This window comes from Ceratotherium simum, chromosome 33 (genome assembly GCF_057802395.1).
Source record: "Ceratotherium simum simum isolate JZ-2026a chromosome 33, ASM5780239v1, whole genome shotgun sequence".
Lineage (NCBI taxonomy): Eukaryota > Metazoa > Chordata > Mammalia > Perissodactyla > Rhinocerotidae > Ceratotherium > Ceratotherium simum.
Window position 1 is genome coordinate 24,294,860 of NC_141932.1, and position 18,672 is coordinate 24,313,531.

The 18,672-nt window shown below is 39.2% G+C and overlaps 1 protein-coding gene across 3 annotated transcripts in view; it reads left to right on the top strand.

The window, feature by feature from the left end:
- Window positions 1–18,672, top strand: part of LOC106803420 (uncharacterized) — a 39,499-nt gene that overhangs the window by 9,640 nt on the left and 11,187 nt on the right. The window contains exons 3-6 of one of the 3 annotated variants that reach the window (XM_087422094.1): window positions 8,644–8,726; window positions 10,046–10,172; window positions 10,450–10,548; window positions 14,262–14,315. In XM_087422094.1, the coding sequence (XP_087278220.1) occupies window positions 8,718–8,726; window positions 10,046–10,172; window positions 10,450–10,548; window positions 14,262–14,315 (289 nt within the window). In that variant the 5' untranslated portion in view covers window positions 8,644–8,717. The remainder of the gene's footprint in view (window positions 1–8,643; window positions 8,727–10,045; window positions 10,173–10,449; window positions 10,549–14,261; window positions 14,316–18,672) is intronic. The other 2 variants (XM_014794754.2, XM_087422095.1) reach the window with 2 other exon arrangements.

Below are 18,672 nucleotides of genomic sequence, written 5' to 3' on the forward strand. Positions count from 1 at the left end.
AGAATTGAAGTAATAACAGCATATTTTCTGACCATAGGGAATTAAATTAGAAATTAGCAATAGAAAAAAATTTGAGAAATTCACAAATATATCCGCATTAAACAACACATTCAGGGCCGGCCCTGTGGCTTGGTGGTTAAGTGCGCGCGCTGCGATGCTAGTGGCCCGGGTTCGGATCCCGGGTGCGCGTCGAGGCACCACTTCTCCGTTCATCCTGAGGCCGAGTCCCACATACAGCAACTAGAAGGATGTGCAGCTATGACACACAACTATCCACTGGGGCTTTGGGGGGAAAAAATAAAATAAACAAAATCTTTAAAAAAAAAAAAAAAAAAAAAAAAAAACACATTCATAATAACAAATGAGTCAATGGAGAAATCACAAGAGAAATTAGGAAATACTTTGATATGAAGGAAAACAAAAACATTATATACCAAAACTTGGGATGCAGCTAAAGGATTGCTTAGAGGGAAATTTATAGCTGCAAACTTCCAAGAGGAGAAAAATCTCAAGCAATAATTTAAACCTCTGCCTCAGGAAACTAGCAAATTAAACCCAAAGCAAGGAGAAGGAAGGAAATAATAAAGATTGGAGTTGAAGATAAATAAACTAGGGAATAGAGAAACAGTAGGGAAAAATCAACAAAACCATAAACTTGGTTGTTTGAAAAGATCAACAGGACAGACAAACTTCCACTAAACTGAAAAGTGAAGAGAGAATAGTTAAATTACTAATATCAGGAATGAAAGGGCATATCACAACCAATCTAACCAAAATAAGTATTATAAGGAAATACTATCAACATATGTATGCCAATAAATTTGATAATTTAAATGAATAGACAAATTCTTAGACACAAATTACTGAAGCTTCTGACTTAAGAATAAATTTAAAAATCTAATTAGGCTTGCAACAAAGTTAGTGATATTATAATCAAGAAACTTCTCACATAGAAAAGCTGAGGTGTAGGTACCTTCACTGGTGAATTCTATCAGACATTTAAAGAAGAATTAACACCATTCTTTCACAAACTCTTCAGAAAATAAAAGAGAGAACACTTCCCAGTGAAGTCTGTGAGACCAGTGTCAGCCTGAATCCAAAACCAAACAAGACATTACAAAAAGAGAAGATCACAGACCAATATCTCTTGTGATTATAGATGCAAAAAATCCTCAAGGAATGCTAGCAAACAGAATCCAGCAAATATAAAAAGGATTATGTACTATAACTAAGTGAGATTTATGTCAGGAATGTAATGTTGGTTTAACATTTGGGAAATATATATATATATATCATATTAATAGAATAAGGGGTAAAAGTCATAATCATCTCAATAGATGCAGAAAAACCATTGACAAAATCCAGTGCCCTTTCATGATGAGAATACTCACCAAACTAGGAATAGAAGGCAACTTGACCTGATAAAGGGCATCTATGAAAAACCCATAGCTAGAGTGTCTTATTTAATGGTTAAAAACTGAATGCCTTTCCTCAGATCGGAAAGAATATGAGGATGTCTGCTCTCACCATTTCTATTTAACATTGTTCTTAAGGTTTTAGCCTGGGCAGTTATGCAAGAAATAGAAATAAAAGGCACCCACACTAGAAAGGAAGAAGTAACACTACCTCTATTTGCAGATGATATAATCTTTTCTATGGAAAATCCTAAGGAATCTACAAAAAAAACTATTAGAGCTAATAAATGGGGTCAGCAAGGTTGCAGGATGCAAGATAAATATGCAAAAATGAATTTTTATCCAGTAGCAGTTAATAATCTGAAAATGAATTTAAGGAAAGAATTTTATTTATGATAGTATCAAGAAGAATAATATATTTAGAAATAAATTTAACAAAAGAAGTCTAAGATTTGTATACTGAAAACTACAAAATATTCTTATAAGAAGTTAAAGACCTAAATAAAGGAATGACATCCCATGTTTATGCATTGGAAGACTTAATATTGCTAAGATGACAGTACTCCCCAAGCTGATCTACAAGTTCACTGTAATTTCTGTCAGAATCCCAGCTGGCTCCTTTGCAGAAATTAATAAGATGATTCTAAATTTCATACGAAAATTCAGATAGCCCAAACAACCTCAAAAAAGAAGGGCAAAGTTGGAGGTGTCACAATTTCCCATTTCACAACTTATTTCAAAGCTATAGTAATCAAGACAACATGAGACTGATATAAGGATAGACATATAGATCAATGGAATAGAATTGAAAGTCCAGAAATAAACTCTCACATTTGTGGTTAATTGATTTTCAGCAAGAGTTTCAAGATAATTCAATGGGGGAAAGAATTGTCTTTTCAACAAATGGTGCTGGGAGGACTAGATATCCACCTGCAAAAGAACAAAGCTGGCTCTGTTGTATAAGATTTCAAGATTCTTTTGATGGTAGGAAACAACATAAAGACGCTTGAGTAGGTGAAAGATGGAACTTTGTTACTTACAGCTGCGAACACCAGAAGGCTGCCACGTAAGGCCACACAGGGAGTTGCACCCAGGAACAAACTGGAACTGTAGGAGGCCACTTATGTATAGCAAGTGGGGTGGGGTTAGCTAGGTTTTGTGGGCTTCCTAGGGACTGGATATTTTGTGTAATTCCGTGGGCCCAAGGAAGAACGGGCCATCCTTAGGTTAAACATCTGGGAGGCTCTGGCTGTTGGGTAGATGCGTATTATAACCCAGGAGTGTTGGAGCCTGATAAGGCAAGTAGTTGGGTGGGATTTTAGCAAACTGCCTGTAAAGGGCATTAAGAGTTTTTAGCCATGACTACAAAACTGAGTCAAGACAGCGCTTGTGAAATATTATATTATAATTGACCCCTTGATCTCTTTACATCAGTTGTGAGTTCAATTATTTGGGATATTTGGATGGCTCAAATGGTGGATGAGACTTCTAGGGAATAGGGCAAATGCCATCGTATAAAACAGTGAAGAAAACATTTTATTATGAGAGGAAAACAAGTAGAAATATATGAAATCCTTGTAGGCTGACCTGTAACCACCAAGTTGTGGTGTTCAAGGTTGGTGATGCAGGGTGGGAGGTTGTGGTGGAAAGCTGGAGGGGGAGGGGCAGTAGGAGAAGGTGCCAGCGAATGGAAGGTCCTCTTCCTAGGGGGTTTAGGGGTGGATTGATGTGAAGCAGTTACTTCTTGGGGGCAACAATAATCTCCGTTAATTGTTGCTTCCTGGGGGAAACAGTAGTCTCCATTAATTTTAATAGTGGCACAGATAGTAACTTCTACAAGACTTCCCTTTAAGTGTAGGAATGTGGGGGTGTTAGCAGGTAGAGTGAGAGAGGCATTGAAGAGACACTGTTTTTGACCCAATAGGGTTTACAGTGGATTAGGGTAGTTTCAGATTCATGGGGATAGAAACTTAGAGCAGGAAGTATAACAGAATCATGGGCTGAGCAAACAGCAAGCTCAGGAAATGTAACAGAATATATGATGTAAAAGGAAGAAAAGCAGTAAATGTCCTGTGTCCAATTTGTCAGACCTTGGGAGAGGCACCCCATGGGTGTCGAGGGGGAGCTGGTCTCAGTGCCTGAGGTGAAGTTATCTCTGGTGCAGGCCCAGGGAACCCCTCCCATGTAGCCATCCGTTGGGTTTGCTTTGGGTTATGCCTTTGTGCTCTCTGGTTATATATAGGTTTTGAGCCATTTGTAAAACTTGAAGGCAGTGTTGGAGCTCTCTTTAACAGATATCTTTTAATTCAAGGGGCTTTGTTGGTGCACAGTTAGCAAAAGTGTTGCCAGTGTTTTTGATGTTGCTATAGGTGGACCAAAGTAGCTGGGCCATGACTGGCACAGTTGAAGCCCCATTGATGGTAGCTGAATCTCAGAGTTCCTGGCTGTCCAAGGTTTTGCCCAGATAAGTAATGAGAGGGGATTTGCTGCAAATGGGTTTTAGGTCATGTAGTCTGATTTGGGTGCATGTGGTCAATAAGATTTTAGACTGATTTCCACTTAAGATATCTGTAGCTGAGATTGGAGTCCTGGCACTAGCGTGTAGGCAGACCCTTCAACGTTGCCTGTCATTATGGGTCTTTTGTTTTAAGTGCTGGTGTGATTGCTGGTGGGCAAGCCAACAGGGCCTTTGGGCTGTAGGGCTTGTATTAGCTACACTCAAATGGCCTCAGCATTTGCCATGTTTGGTTCAAAAATGGCTTCCTTGGAGGGTTTGGGCCTCCAGATTGCAAACCGATGCGAGCACCCAGACCAGTAGCAACAAGACCAATAGCCAACAGAATGGTGTGCAGTTTCACTTGACAGGCTTTTGCCAACTGATACTGATTTTCCTCTGGTATCTATTATCACCAAAGAGGATTCATTTGGTTTCATCGTTATGGGATATGCTGTTGATTTTATTATCTCTGAATATGATTTTCATTTACTAAGTGGAGTTTTCTATCTCCCTTCTTGGTAGTCCACTCTGTCTATGGGAATAGCCCGGAGCACTAGTTTTAATTTCCTGGAGGGGATCAGGAGGAGAGCCCAGATTAATTTTCAGCCCCTTATAACCCAAATTTTGGGGAAAGTTTCTTGGGTAGGGAAAGTTCAAGCTCACATGGATCACATACCAAGTGGACACATGTCTGGCTCATGATAATCTATGATTAATGGTGCCAGGAGAGTATGCGCCCTCGATGTGATCTCCAGCCTTTATGAAATGGCAGCAGGATTGAAAATCCGTAAAGATAGAGGGAGACATTATTACAGGGCCTCATGTGTGATGAGTCTTCATACACATGGAGGGCAAGATAGATCCTTCTTTAATATAGGACATGGTGATAGGGCGGTTTCATAAAATTTCCGTGAAATGTGAGTCAGCCAAGGGGCCTTAAATTAAGAGAGATTAAGACTTGGGACAAAAGAGAGACACGTTTGGGGTCCTTTTGCCGGACTGGCATTTAAGAGGGAGCTATTTGAAGCTATTATGTCTCTTAATTAAACCAGCTGCCTAGGACCTATTGGGAGATGAAAGCTCCACTGAATGCTTTTCCCAGGGGCCCAGCATTGTGTATTTTGAGAAGTGAAATGTGTGCCTTGGTCACTGTCAGTAATGTCTGGAACTCTGAAGGGAATAAGGAGTATCCTGGTGAGGCCTTGTATTGTAGCCTTACTGTATGTAGAGACGTGTGCGGCTTTGATTTATATTTTGAGTATCTGTGAGGTGAGAGATTCCCAGAGTTCTTTACCCTTAAGGATGGGAAACTCTTAGGCCCAAGAGTTTGGAAAAATATGCAGATAGGGCCATTTGCTGGCTAGGACGTTCCGTGCTAAGATGACTTCCTAAAGTTTGACCACTTGTGCTGGCCCTTGGATCCCATCCTTTATCAGGGACATCCTAGTTAAGGAATGGAAAGCAGCAACATTCCACTGAGCTCCATCCCCTATAGCAGTGGCAGTGCTGTCCATACAGTCTGTGAACTCGCATTGCTGTTTACTCAGTTAGTCCCAAGGGCCTTCCCAGGTAGTCTGGGGGCCTGGGGAAGAGGTGACCTCCTCTAGCACCATGACACAGGCAAGAGACTAAGGATAGGAGAGCCCACTCCTTGCAGGTGGAATATTCCAGAGGACTCAGGTTTGGCTCCATCCTATAGGATGCATCAAGGAGGCCTCAATACCTGTGCTGACCTTGTGGAGTGCTGCTTCAATGATTGCATAATTCCATGAAGCAATGATTCCATGATTCCATGATGGCATAATGGACAGCTGGGTTCAGAGGGTCCCAGGCTCAGGGTCTGTGAAAACCTCTATTTCCAAGAGATCTCAGCATATGGCCAGCTAGTTGTTACTCTAATGATGTGTATACTACAGGGCCAAAAAGGGCAGTTTCTTGCATCATAAGCCCATGGGCAACTTGTGGCCATCATAGGTGGTTCAGAGACTCCAGAGGCATGCGAGGAGGTTGCTACAGCCTCTACAGTGAAGGAGTCTCTGAGGGCACTAAGAGCAGTGACTGTTGATTTTAATTTGAATGGATTCTGGAGCCTTTTGTTGGAGGGGGCCCTATTCAAGGTGGGATAATTTGTAAGTAACAACATCAGTGAGATTAAGTAAAATTTGTAAATGAGGATTATGTTGCCTCCAGAACCCAAATAAGCCTAAAAGACATTATGGGTGCTGAGTGGTTTAACTGCAGTTTTTCAACAGTGTTAGGGATAGAGCTGTCCCTTTTTACCAATAATTTTCAGGAATTTAACCAAAGTGTTAGGGCTTTGCACTATGTGTGGGACAATGGCCCATGCCTTTTTTTGTGAGCTCTTTTGTAAGTATTTGTATGTCTTTAATGAGTATGTTCAATGAATCTCCTCAAAGGAGGATGTCATCAATGTAATGTCTTACCTGTGCTCCTGGAAAAAAGTGGATGCAGTTAAGATCTTGCCTTCAAGATTGCCTACAATGGCAAGGCTACTGAGGTATCCATAGGTAGCCTGGTAAATGTGTATCATGTTAGGCCCTGATAAGGGAGATATTTAGGATGGGAGTTTAGTAAACTGCCTGTGAAGAGGAATTGAATTTTTAGACATGACATCAGAATTGGGTTAAGACAGCGCTTGTGAAATGTTTTATCACAGGCTTATACTTCATGCCACACACAATTTACCCAAAATGGACCATTGACCTAAATGTAAGAGCTAAAACCATAAAACTCTTAGAAGAAAACAAAGGAGATCTCCATTACCTAGGTTAGGCAGTGGTTTCTTTTATGTGACACCAAAAGCACAAGCCATCAAAGGAAAAGAATACCTAAATTGGACTTCATGAAAATTAAAGACCTTTGAGCTTCAAAGGACACCATCAAGAAAGTGAACATATAGCACACAAAATGAGACCCAAAATGTGCAAATCATATGTTCATTAAGGGAATTGTGTCTTAGGATATATGAGGAATTATTACAACTCAACAATCAAAAGACAACCAAATTTTAAAAACGAGCAAAGCATTTGAATATACATTTCTCCCAAGAAGATATACAAATGGCCAATAAGCACATAAAGATGTTCAGTATCATCATGGAAACACAAATCAAAATCACAGTGACATACTACTTCAAGTCCACTAGGATGACTATAATCCAAGAGATGGCAAAGGTCTGGAAAGATTGGAACTTTGATATATATATATTTGGTGGACTTGTAAGAGGATGCAGCTGTTTTGGCACAGAGTTTGGCAGTTCCTTAAAATATTAAACATAGAGTTACCATATGACCCAGCAATTCTATTCCTAGGCATATATCTAAGAGAAATGAAACGTATGTCCACACAAAAACATGTACGTGAATGTTCTTAGTAGCATTATTCATAGTAACAAAAGGTGAAAAGAATGCAAATGTCCATCAGCTGATGAATGGAAAAAAAGGTGGTGTATCCACACAGTGGAACATTATTTAGCAATATAAAGGAATGAAGTACTGATCATGCTACAACATGGATGAACCTCGAAACATTATACTATGTGAAAGAAGCCAGTCACAAAAGACCACGTACTGTATGATTTCATTTATATTATATGTCTACCTAGAATAAGCAAATTTATAGATAGAAAAAGTAGATTAGTGGTTGCCAGGGTCTGGGGAAACGAGAGAGTGGGAAGTAATTGCTAATGGGTATGGGATTTTGTTTTTGGGGTGATGAAAATGTTCTAAAATTAGATAGTGGTGATGGTTGCACATCTCTGTGAATATACTAAAAACCACTCAGTTGTACTTTTAAAAGGATGACTTTATGGAATGTGAGTTATATGTCAATAAAACTGTTATAAGAAGAAACAAATAGGAGGAAGATGCTATAGCTAGTGGGGGTGGAGAATGGTGGTAGTAGTGGTTAAATTCACAGACCTATTTGCTGATCAAGTAAGTGTTAATGTGTATAAAGCATCCAGCACGTAGTGGTGGAAATTTCTGTGGAAATTATTTGTTCTACAGCCGCTTTCGCAGGTCATCCACAGCCTTACATTTAGAGGCAGAATGATGTTAGGCAGGATAACTGGGAGGTGCTGCTTCCAAAGTTGCTGAATTCAGGTGACGCTATGACTCAATACAACAGGCAGTTGTTTTCTGTTAGAGGATGCTTTGGACTTGTTCCTTGGTTACTTGATGAGTCTAGTGTGACTCCATGTAGCCTGGATGAAGCCTATGCTTTGGACTCATAATGCTTCTTGCACCTGGAATGTGAGAACCAGCCAGGGAAGTACCTGAGGTGTTTAGTGTGTTGGGCCTGGGGGAAAGAGGCAGATCTTAGTTGTGGGAAGCGTTTGCACCGGAATTGGCCTACATGGGTACGACCATTTCCAGGCCTGAGAGCCCCATCAGTGTCCTTGAGCTGGGTACTGTGTGGATATATTTGAATCAGGGCCCCCTAGGCCATAAAAGATGAACCACTCAGACCAGGTAGAGAACCCCAACTGCATCACAGGGATTGGGTACTGCTTTAGCATAAATTAATTCTTCTACATCTGTGTTTTTGGGATTGGGGAAGAGATGAGATTGTTTAGACTTCTGCAGATCTTCTCAGTATATATTTTGGGACATGGAAGTGACCAGGTGCCATGAAGAGGGGAGGAAATATTTATCTCAACTTAGTCGTTTAGAAGCAGGCCTGTTCTCATGGTTTCCCTTTTCTTCCCAGACTGTCTTCTCAGGACTCTGCACTTCTGCACGAGAAGAAGCCAGAGGAGGACTCATAAGTTGCATTTCTGAGCCATGCCCCATGTGAGTTGGTGTTTCTTTTTCCCTTCATCAAGTAGTCATTGTTTTCTAAGATATGAATGTTCAATATCCTTATCTCCAGCCTTTCTGCCTCACCAAGTGTCTGCTGTCCTCCTCACTCCCATTCTAGTGAATGACAGGAATGAGCCCCAGGCCTTCCTCAACTGCCCCTGTCTTCTCTACCATATTTAGGCATCTATTTGAAAATCAGGAAATGTATTTGAGGAAAGAGTAGAACCTCTCCTGTCATAATGTGGTTTGATGAGAGGGGACTACACATGAGAAATTTGATCTTTCTCATTGACCTGAATTTTCTGGTTGATTAAGATGGAAATTGGTGTTAGTGTCAGAATGTGGTGAGATCTCCTGCTGTGTGAAGCTTTTAAGACTGGAAATGTGATCAAATGCAGGATTGAGAACAGAGAGAGAGAGCATTGTGTCAGGGAATACCTCAGAGATTAATGCCAGTGACAAGGTCCATTTTGAATTTGAATAGTATGTGTAGGTCAAGGGCCACAGCCATGTGAGTGTAGCTCATCTTTCATCAGCTTTCTCTTGCTCTAAATAATCAGAAGTGTACAGTGAGCAATGATGAGTGATCATATGATCATCTAGATGATTAAATGGTTGAGAATTTTAGAAACAGAACTGTGAAGGATGTTAGAGGAGGAGCACAAACTACCACAAAGAGAATGATTACGATCATAATGTGGAATATTATGTAGACTATAAAAATGATATCTGTGAAAGGATTTGCCAGGACAAGGAAGAATATTATTTCCAAATTATTCTGAGACTTGACTTGGAAAGAAATTCTTAAATTACATGTAAATCTTATTTTCTTTTTCTAAGATAAACATTTTAAAACACATTTTGGAATGTACCCATTAGGTTTATTTTTTTCTCCTTCCCTCCCTCCTTCCATTCCGACCTTCTTCCCTTTCCTCCTTTCTGTTGTTTTCAATTCTTTAAAGGGAAAAGCGGAGGAAGGAACTTGCAATTTATTTGAAAATTTGCATGTGTTGTGTGCTTACACACATTATTTCATTTAATCAGAAAACTCCACTCACCTGGCTTTTGTTCGTTATCATAGCTGTTCCTAAGAGGCTGTGATAGAGTGATAGGAATGTTCAGGAACTGTTCAGGCGCTCTGCATTTATCACACTCACTTCCTTTCTGTTACCTACCCACATTGCAAGCTTCCAGCTTCAACATATTCGCTCACTGTTTTGGCCCCTTTATGTAATACTTCTCTCCTCCCCTCATTACTTCTAAAAAATATTTCTTTATTTTGCCATTAACACTTGGGTTTGTCATTTCAGAGGTTAGTGTTGTTCGAGGATGTGGCTGTAGACTTTTCTCAGGAGGAGTGGGAATGCCTGGATTTGGAACAGAAGGATTTGTACAGAGATGTGATGTTGGAGAACTACAGCAACCTGGTCTCACTGGGTAAGTGTGTCTTCTCTTAATAATTCGACTTCAGTTTTTGTGAATTTTGGGAAACATGTGTGCCTAGCTGAATTTCAGACCCCTAGTCCCAAATAAATTGTTTGTGCCTTATAGACTTTGATGTGGACAGCTCCATTGGGTACCTTTATCTTCTCTATTCTCAGATATCCTTCCTCTGACCTTTTCTCTAATTGACCTTCTTAACTTGATGAAAAATGGACTCAATTTTAATTCTGGATAAGCAGAGCATAACCATATCCATTTCCATTCTTATCAGCAGGATTTTCCATTTTTAAGGCAGATGTGCTGTCCTTATTGGAGCAAGGGAAGGAACCCTGGAAGGTTGTGCAGGGTGTGACAAGAAGTCAGAGCTCAGGTGAGTAAGAGATGGTCAGGCAAGGGGAGGCCATTGTGGGTAGAATCAAATTGCTTAAAAAGTTGGCCACACCTTTGAGATATTAGCTGGAAACTTTCCACAAAGACCCAACCAAGGCCTGTGGAGTAAAAGCCTGAGCCCTAGAGGGCAAAGCTATCATCAATTACCAAAGGAAACCTCTTCTTCACCCCATTTACCACTTCCCTGCTTTTATTTCATTTTCCCCTGTATTTTCAGACGGGGAATAGCCTTCCATTTTACCTGTATTTTTGATCCAGTGAAACCTGTATAAGAGTCTTTATCCAACAAAATATTTTTTAAATGCCCTGTATATTCTAAGTATTGAGAATATAGCAGTGAACAAGAAAAATTCCCTATCCTGTGGATCTTTCCTAGCAGAAGAAAGAGTAACAGATAAGAATGTACAAGGAGTGATAAGTGTTATGAAGCAAAACAAAAAGCACAGAGAATAACGGAGTAGTTGGGGGAGTTGTTCTTCTAGAGAGAGTGGTCAGGGATGGCTCTCTGAGGTGCTGGCATGGGAGGAGAGACGTGAAGCAAGTGCTGGAGTAAGCCATACAAATTCTGAGAGAAGAGCACTTAAGGCAGAGGGACTAGCAGTTGCAAAGGGACTGAGGTAGGAATGAGTTTGATGCTTTTGAGGATTAGCAGATAAACAAGTGTGGCTAGAGTGAGTCAGGGAGAACGGAAGTAGTTGAAAATGAGGTCAGAGACGAGGTGGGGCTAGATCACATAGGGACTCGTAGGCCATGACAAAGAATTGGGATTACAATTAAAGTACCATGGGAGTGATGGGCTGATTTCGGGCAGGGGAGTGATGTGATGATGTGATTAAACTTGTTATTTTTTAAAGCAGTGTGCTCTATATTAAGATTTTTTTGTGTGTTTTTTATTGGGTTTTTTTGAGGAAGATTGGCCCTGCGCTAACATCTGTTGCCAATCTTCCTTTTTTTCTTTTTTTTCTCCCCAAAGCCCCAGTACATAGTTGTGTATCATGGTTGTAGAGTTGTAGCTCTTCTTTGTGGGCCACTGCCTCTGCATGGCCTGAGGAGCAGTGAGTAGGTCCACGCCCAGGATCTGAACCAGTGAACCCCGGGCTGCTGAAGCAGAATACGCAAACTTAACCACTACGCCACCAGGCTGGCCCCTAAACTTGTTATTTTTAAAGAACACTGTGGATACTGTATAGCAAATAAACTGGGAGCAAGAGTGAAGCAGGAAAACCAGTTGGAAAGCCATTTTTTTAGTCCAGATTAGAGATTATGGTGGCTTGCATGAGGGCAGTAGGAAGTGAAGGTGACGTGAAGGGGTCAGATTCTGAGCAGATTTTAAAGGTAGAGCCTCTTGCTGATTAATTGGAAATGGTGTATGAAGAAAGAGAAATCCAGGATAACTTCTTAGATTTCTGCCTAAGCAACTGGATATCCTTTTCTTAGGGAAGACAAGTGTTCAAGAGTTGTGTTGTGTTTTGGACATGATACTTTAGAGATATCTATTAGAAATGGGAAGAAGTCAGGAAATGACCTAGGAAGAAATAATATAAATAGTATTTAAACTTTAGGCTTGGAAGAAATCATTTATGAAGTTATAGTAGTTATAAAAGAGAAGGACCCAGTATGCTCTGCAGTTTGGTCAGAAAGAAGGAGAAGGTTCAACAAAGGAGATGAGAAGGAATATCTGGTGAGCTGGTAGGAAAATAAAGAAAATGTGTTATCTCAGAAGCCAAGTGGAAAAAGTTATTTAAGAAGGGCAGGGTCTTGCATATCCGAGAACACGAGTAAGTTGAAGACTGAGAATTGATCACTGGAGTTGGTAATGAGGGAAAAGAAAGCTATAGATTGGTTCGGATAGAAGGGAAGAGAGGAAAATGGGAGATAGTGTAGCATAGAGGATGATCGCAAGAACTGGAGTCACATAGACCAGGGTTTTAGCTCCAGCTTTTTTTTTTTTTTTGTGAGGAAGATTGGCCCTGAGCTAACATCTGCCAATCCTCCTCTTTTTGCTGAGGAAGACTGGCCCTGGGCTAACATCCATGCCCATCTTCCTCCACTTTATATGGGATGCCGCCACAGCATGGCTTGCCAAGCGGTGCTTTGGTGCGCGCCCGGGATCCAAACGGGTGAACCCCGGGCCGCCGAAGTGGAGCGTGCGCACTTAACTGCTTGTGCCACCAGGCCGGCCCCTCCAGCTTTTGTCTTAAGCAAATTACTTTACTAGACTTGAACACCACTACGACCCCCCATTTCCTCATAGTTTAAGAGGAAAAGAACACCTAACTGATAAGGTTATAGAGAAGATTTGGAATACTAAATGCAAGTACATCACCTTAAGTTCTCAATAAGAGATAATTTTTATGGAATAAAAATTAGTAGAAATGGGAAAACTACATTTCTGCTGCATTTTGAAGTATGGACTGAAGATTTCAAAATAGAACCTGGCAGAATAGCTCCCATCGAGAGCTAGAAGACATCCTAGGGGATGCTCTCTGCTGTGACTACCCTACAATCAAGTTTTTCCCGATGATTCTCCTAACTAAATACCTCTTGATTCTGTGTGCTATCCCCACATCCACTGGCAGCACTTCAAACTAAGCCCATACTATTTCTTTTTTTCTTTTTGTTTTTTTTGTGAGGAAGATCAGCCCTGAGCTAACATCCGTGCTAATCCTCCTGTTTTTGCTGAGGAAGACCGGCTCTGAGCTAACATCTATTGCCGATCCTCCTCCTTTTTTTTTCCCAAAGCCCCAGTAGATAGTTGTATGTCATAGCTGCACATCCTTCTAGTTGCTGTACGTGGGACGTGGCCTCAGCGTGGCTGGGGAAGCGGTGTGTCGGTGCGCGCCTGGGATCCGAACCCAGACCACCAGTAGTGGAGCTCGCGCACTTAACCGCTAAGCCACAGGGCTGGCCCCGAGCCCATACTATTTCTAATCTGGGCTACTACAGTAGTTTTCTAACTAGTCTTTACACAACAGCTAGAATAATATTTTAAAAAAATAGAAATCAGATCACATAATGGTAAAATCCAAACTAGAAAGCCCTGCCTAATCTGGCTCCAGCAGACCTCTACACTCGTACCTTAGACACCTCTCCCCTCTCCCATTAGACTCCAGGCACAGTAGCCGTCATTCATGACCTCAGACACATCTAGTATCTGTGTACCTGGTCTCTAGTATATGCCCTTCCCCATTAGGGCACTCCCTCTGCCTGGAATGCCCTACTCGCCTGACTAACTGCTTTGCTTCTTCAGGTCTCAACCTATACATCATTACATCCTGAGAAGTCTTTCCTGACCCTACTCTCAATAATAATAACCTGGTAGCTTTTCTTATAGTAATTTCCAAGCTATAATTATATAATTCTCTTCCTAGTAAGACTGTCACTCCTTTGGCTGCAACACTACACGTTACTATCTGTGAAGGAGATCTGCAGAGCTCTCTGTGCTCCTAATTAAAGCGAAGCCTTCAAAATCTCACATGATCCTGGTAAGACCAGCCCGACAGGCCTCAGCACTGCCCAGCAGAGTTTACAGGAGATAGGGTCACTTCCTGTACTAGCATGGCAGTATCTTTCTTACCACTAGAACTGTCTAAGAGACCAATTCCCATTAGCAAAATTATCCACCTTCCCCTAAGAGATTATTTAGGACTAATCTCAGTTTGTCCTACATCTTTGATTGCCTCACTCGCCCAGAAGTCCAGTCTTTCAAGGACACCAGTCATCAGCTGAACTCTTCTCACCATACAGGTCTGTATATGTATCTCCTAATCAGACTTAATTCTCCACCATTTCCTAACACTCAAATCCCTTTCACCATACTGTTTGAAACTCTGTAAGATATATCTCAGACTCTGGATATTCCTTTCACCTTTTGGCTTCAATGAACCCTTAGCCATGCCATGAACGTACAACTTTCCCTTGGAACACTTGATAATGGTGGTGGTTTTGTTTTCCTCCACAGTCCATTATTTTGCCTCATCAAAGCCCCCAGCTCCTTTAAAGCACTTCAAAGACTGAACCACCCACTGTGCCTTCTTGTCCCATCATCTCCCAATTTCCTCTCCTTGAATAGACTAAGATCAAAACACTTGGCCCACTGACTTTTTCTCCTCCACTACACCTGTCACCATTCTTGGTGACTTCAACATCCTCATAATAATACATCTCAATTCCTTAACCTCAATTCAAATAATCTTTCTCCTCCAAATTCCTTCACTTATTCACTACCATAAGTGATACATAAACCTTTCAATTACCAGCCCAAAATCTCTGTTTCAGACATTCCCTCTCTCTGAGAGCTACTTCCTAACTTTTCAGCTAACTTACTCTTGTACCGCCACTTCAACCCATATGTTGTGATGTCTCCCACATTAAAAAAATAAATTGTGTTTGACCAGGTTACATTTTCTGTTCCATTACTTTGCTCTCCTCATAGCTGTGAATTATCTATACCTTCTCACTTTCCATTTTCTTTCCTCTTTCAGCTGTAGTTATAGCTATTGCTGAGTGCCTTTTCTCTTCCTCCCTGGATGATTTTATAGCATGCTCAAGAAAATGCTTTTTTTTTACTAGATTGCAAACACATTTCATACTTTAGACATGGTATAATTCCTCCATCCGTAATATATGCCAGAATCATTCAACAATTTGGATATCTCTTAGTCTAATTCTTTGTATGGATTGCCATCTCTTTACTTCTTGTTCTGCTACCACTTTGGGCCAGCTCATCAGTTAGAGGAATACAAGCATTGGGTTCCAAGTTTGCCCTGGACCCTTACAGAGAGCATTAGGAGAGTCCAGGGTTTTTATTTACAGAGTTTTCATTTAGGGAATTTTGTTAACATTTAGAACAAAACTGTACCAACCACATGATTTTTAAAAATTTATTGTTATAAATATACAGAAAAGTACATAAAACATGTGTACAGTTTGATGAATAACCACCCATCACAAGAGATAAAACATTGCCAGCACTCCAGAAACCCCCTTTGATTGTATATATTTATTACCTATATATACATTTCTAAATAGGATTATTTAATTTTGCCTGCTTTAGGATTTTAGATGAATGACATCATATTATGTGTATTCTTGTGTTCTTTTGTGTCTTGCTCCTTTCACTCGGTATTATATTTGTGAGTCATCCATGTTGGTAGCTCTAGTTCATTCATTTTTTTAGAATTTCATTGTTTGAATATACCAAAACTAACTCTCGATTTTTAACTCTCAGTCTACTCTTGGTTAAAATTTGGGTCATTTCTAATTTTAGCTGTTATAAATAATGAAGCTATAAATGTCACAAGACATATTTACTCATATACCTGAGCATGGGATATACCTATACCTAGGTAGGGATATCTACCTAGGGGTAAAACTGCTGGGTCAGAGGTATATATATCTTTGATTTTACTAGATAATGCCAAACTCTGTTCTAAAGTAATTGTACCACCATACATTCCTATCAGCGTATATGAGAATCTGGTTGCTCTACATCCTTAACTACACATAATACTGTCAAATTTTAAAATTTTTGCCAATCTAGTGGGTGTGTATTTGTGTCTCATTGAAATCTTATTTCCATTTCCCTAATTACTAATGAGTTTGGGCTCTTTTTAATATATTTATTGGCCATTTAGAACTTTTGTAGATTTCTAGTCAAGTCTTTGGCTTATTTTTCTATTGGGTTGTTAATCTTTCTCTTATTGACTAGATGGGTTCTTTATGTATTATAGATACTAGTTCTTTCTTAATTATTTGTGTTTCACATATCTTCTCCTGCTGTGTGGCTTGGCTTTCCACTGCTTTTCTAGAATCTTTTGATGAATAAAAGTTCTTAATTTTAATGTAGTGGAATTTATCAGATATTTCCTTTGTGATGGACTTTTTTTTTGTGATCTATAAAAAAATTCTTCTGTACCTTACATTCATGAACATATTTTTCTATATCATTATTATTTTCTAAAAGCTTTTTAATTTTGCCTTTCACATTTAGCGTTAAAGTTAATTTCTCTCATCGTGTGTGAAATAGGGGTCCAGTTGTTTGTAGTTTTCTTGGCAAGATTAATTATAAAGTCCATTTTCTCCCCACTGATCTAAAGTGCTTCTTCAGTCAAGTATAATTTCTATTTTTATGTGGGCATATTTCTGGACTTTCTATATTTTAGCTCTGTGCTAATAATACATTGTTTTAATTATAGTTGCTTTTAGTGCATCTTGCTACCTAGTGGAGAAAATATTCTCACCTTCTCCTTTTTCTTTAAAATGTGCTCACTTTTCATGGTCTTATGTCCTTTTAATTAGCTTGACAGCCCTCTCTGCTCCACTGTGTTTGGATTTTGATTAAGATTGCCTTGAATCTACAAATCATTGTGGGAGAGAACTGACATGTGAACAATTTTGAATTTTCTCCGTATTTTTCTTAATAATGTTTTCATATGTTCTTTCAATAATGTTTCATAAACATTGTATCTCTCTCCGTTTATGTAGGCTTTACTTATATTTCTCACTAAGGATTTAAATTATTCTCCATACAGGTCTTTTACATCTTTAGATTTGTTCCTAGATAATATTTATTTTTATGCTATTTTAAATGATATTTATCTTTCAATTTTCTACTATTCCATTTCCTTTTTCATTTGTTGCTTGGATAAAGGAATAGAATTTTTATTTGTATATTTATTTTGCATCCAAAAAACTCATTTAATTCTCCTGTTAATTTATCTATAGTTTCTTTGGGATTTTTTTTAAGTGTGATATCATCATCTATGAATAATGATGTATTTGTTTCTTCCTTTCAGAATTTTATTTTTCTTGTTTTATTGCACTGGCTAGGAACTGCCAGAGAGTTCTCTGGGATCTCTTTTATACAGGCACTAATCCCTTTCATGAGGGCTCCACTCTCATGATCTAATTACGTCCCAAAGACCCCATCTCCTAGTAAAATCACATTGGAGGTTACAATTGCAATGTGAATTTTGGAAAGATATAATCATTCAGTCCATTGCACCTAGGTATATCATATTCAAACTGAAAGAATCAAAGACAAAGAGGAAATCGTGGAATAAGCCATAGAGGGAAAAATACTTTACCTACAGAGGAACAAGGGTAAGAATCAGACTTATCTTCAGAAACCAAGCAAGCAAAAAAAGAGTAGAATGAAATATTGAAAGTATTGAAAGAAAAAAACCCCATTCTGTAGAATTCTGTATCCAACAAAATTATCCTTTGAAAGTCAAGGAAAAATAAAGACTTTCTCAGAAAATAAAGACTAGGAAATTTGTTGCCAGTAGACCTGCTGTGCAAGAAATGTTAAAAGAAGTTCTTCAGGGAGAAGGAAAATGATATAACTCAGAGACTTTGATATACATAAATAGAGAGTATTAGAGAAGGAATAAATGAAGGTAAAATAAAATATTTTTCTGACTTAAAGAAATAATAGTTTGTTCAAACTAATAATAGCAGCAATATATTTGATAGTTATATCTTATGCATAAGTGAAATGAGTGAATGCAACATTATAAGGTACAGAGGGAAGAGTGAGAAATACTATTAAAAAGTACTTGCACTACCTGTGAAGCAGTATAGTGTTATTTGATAGTGGACTTGGTTGGATTGTAAGTATATATTGCAAACTCTAGGTCAACTACAAAAATGTTCTTAAAGAAGTATAATTGATATGCTAAGACAGGGAGGAAAAATGGAATCATAAAATACTCAAGTAAAACCAGAGAAGCAAAAGAGTGGAAGACAAAAACAAACACAAAACAAAGAACAAGGGCAACAAATAGAAAATAGTTACCAATGTGGTAGATAATTAATCCAACTACATCAATAATCAGTTTCAATGTGAATATTCTAAATACACCAGTTAAACAAAAGAAACTGTCAATGTTGATTAAAAAAAAGACCCAACTATATGTTTTCATCAAGAAACCCATTTTAAATATAAGACATACATAGATTAAAAATAAAGGGATGGGGTGCTGGCCCGGTGGCATAGTGCTTAAGGTCGCATGCTCTGCTTTGGTGGCCTGGGGCTTGCAGATTCAGATTTCAGGTGTGGACCTACGCACTGCTTATCACGCCATGCTGTGGCAGGCATCCC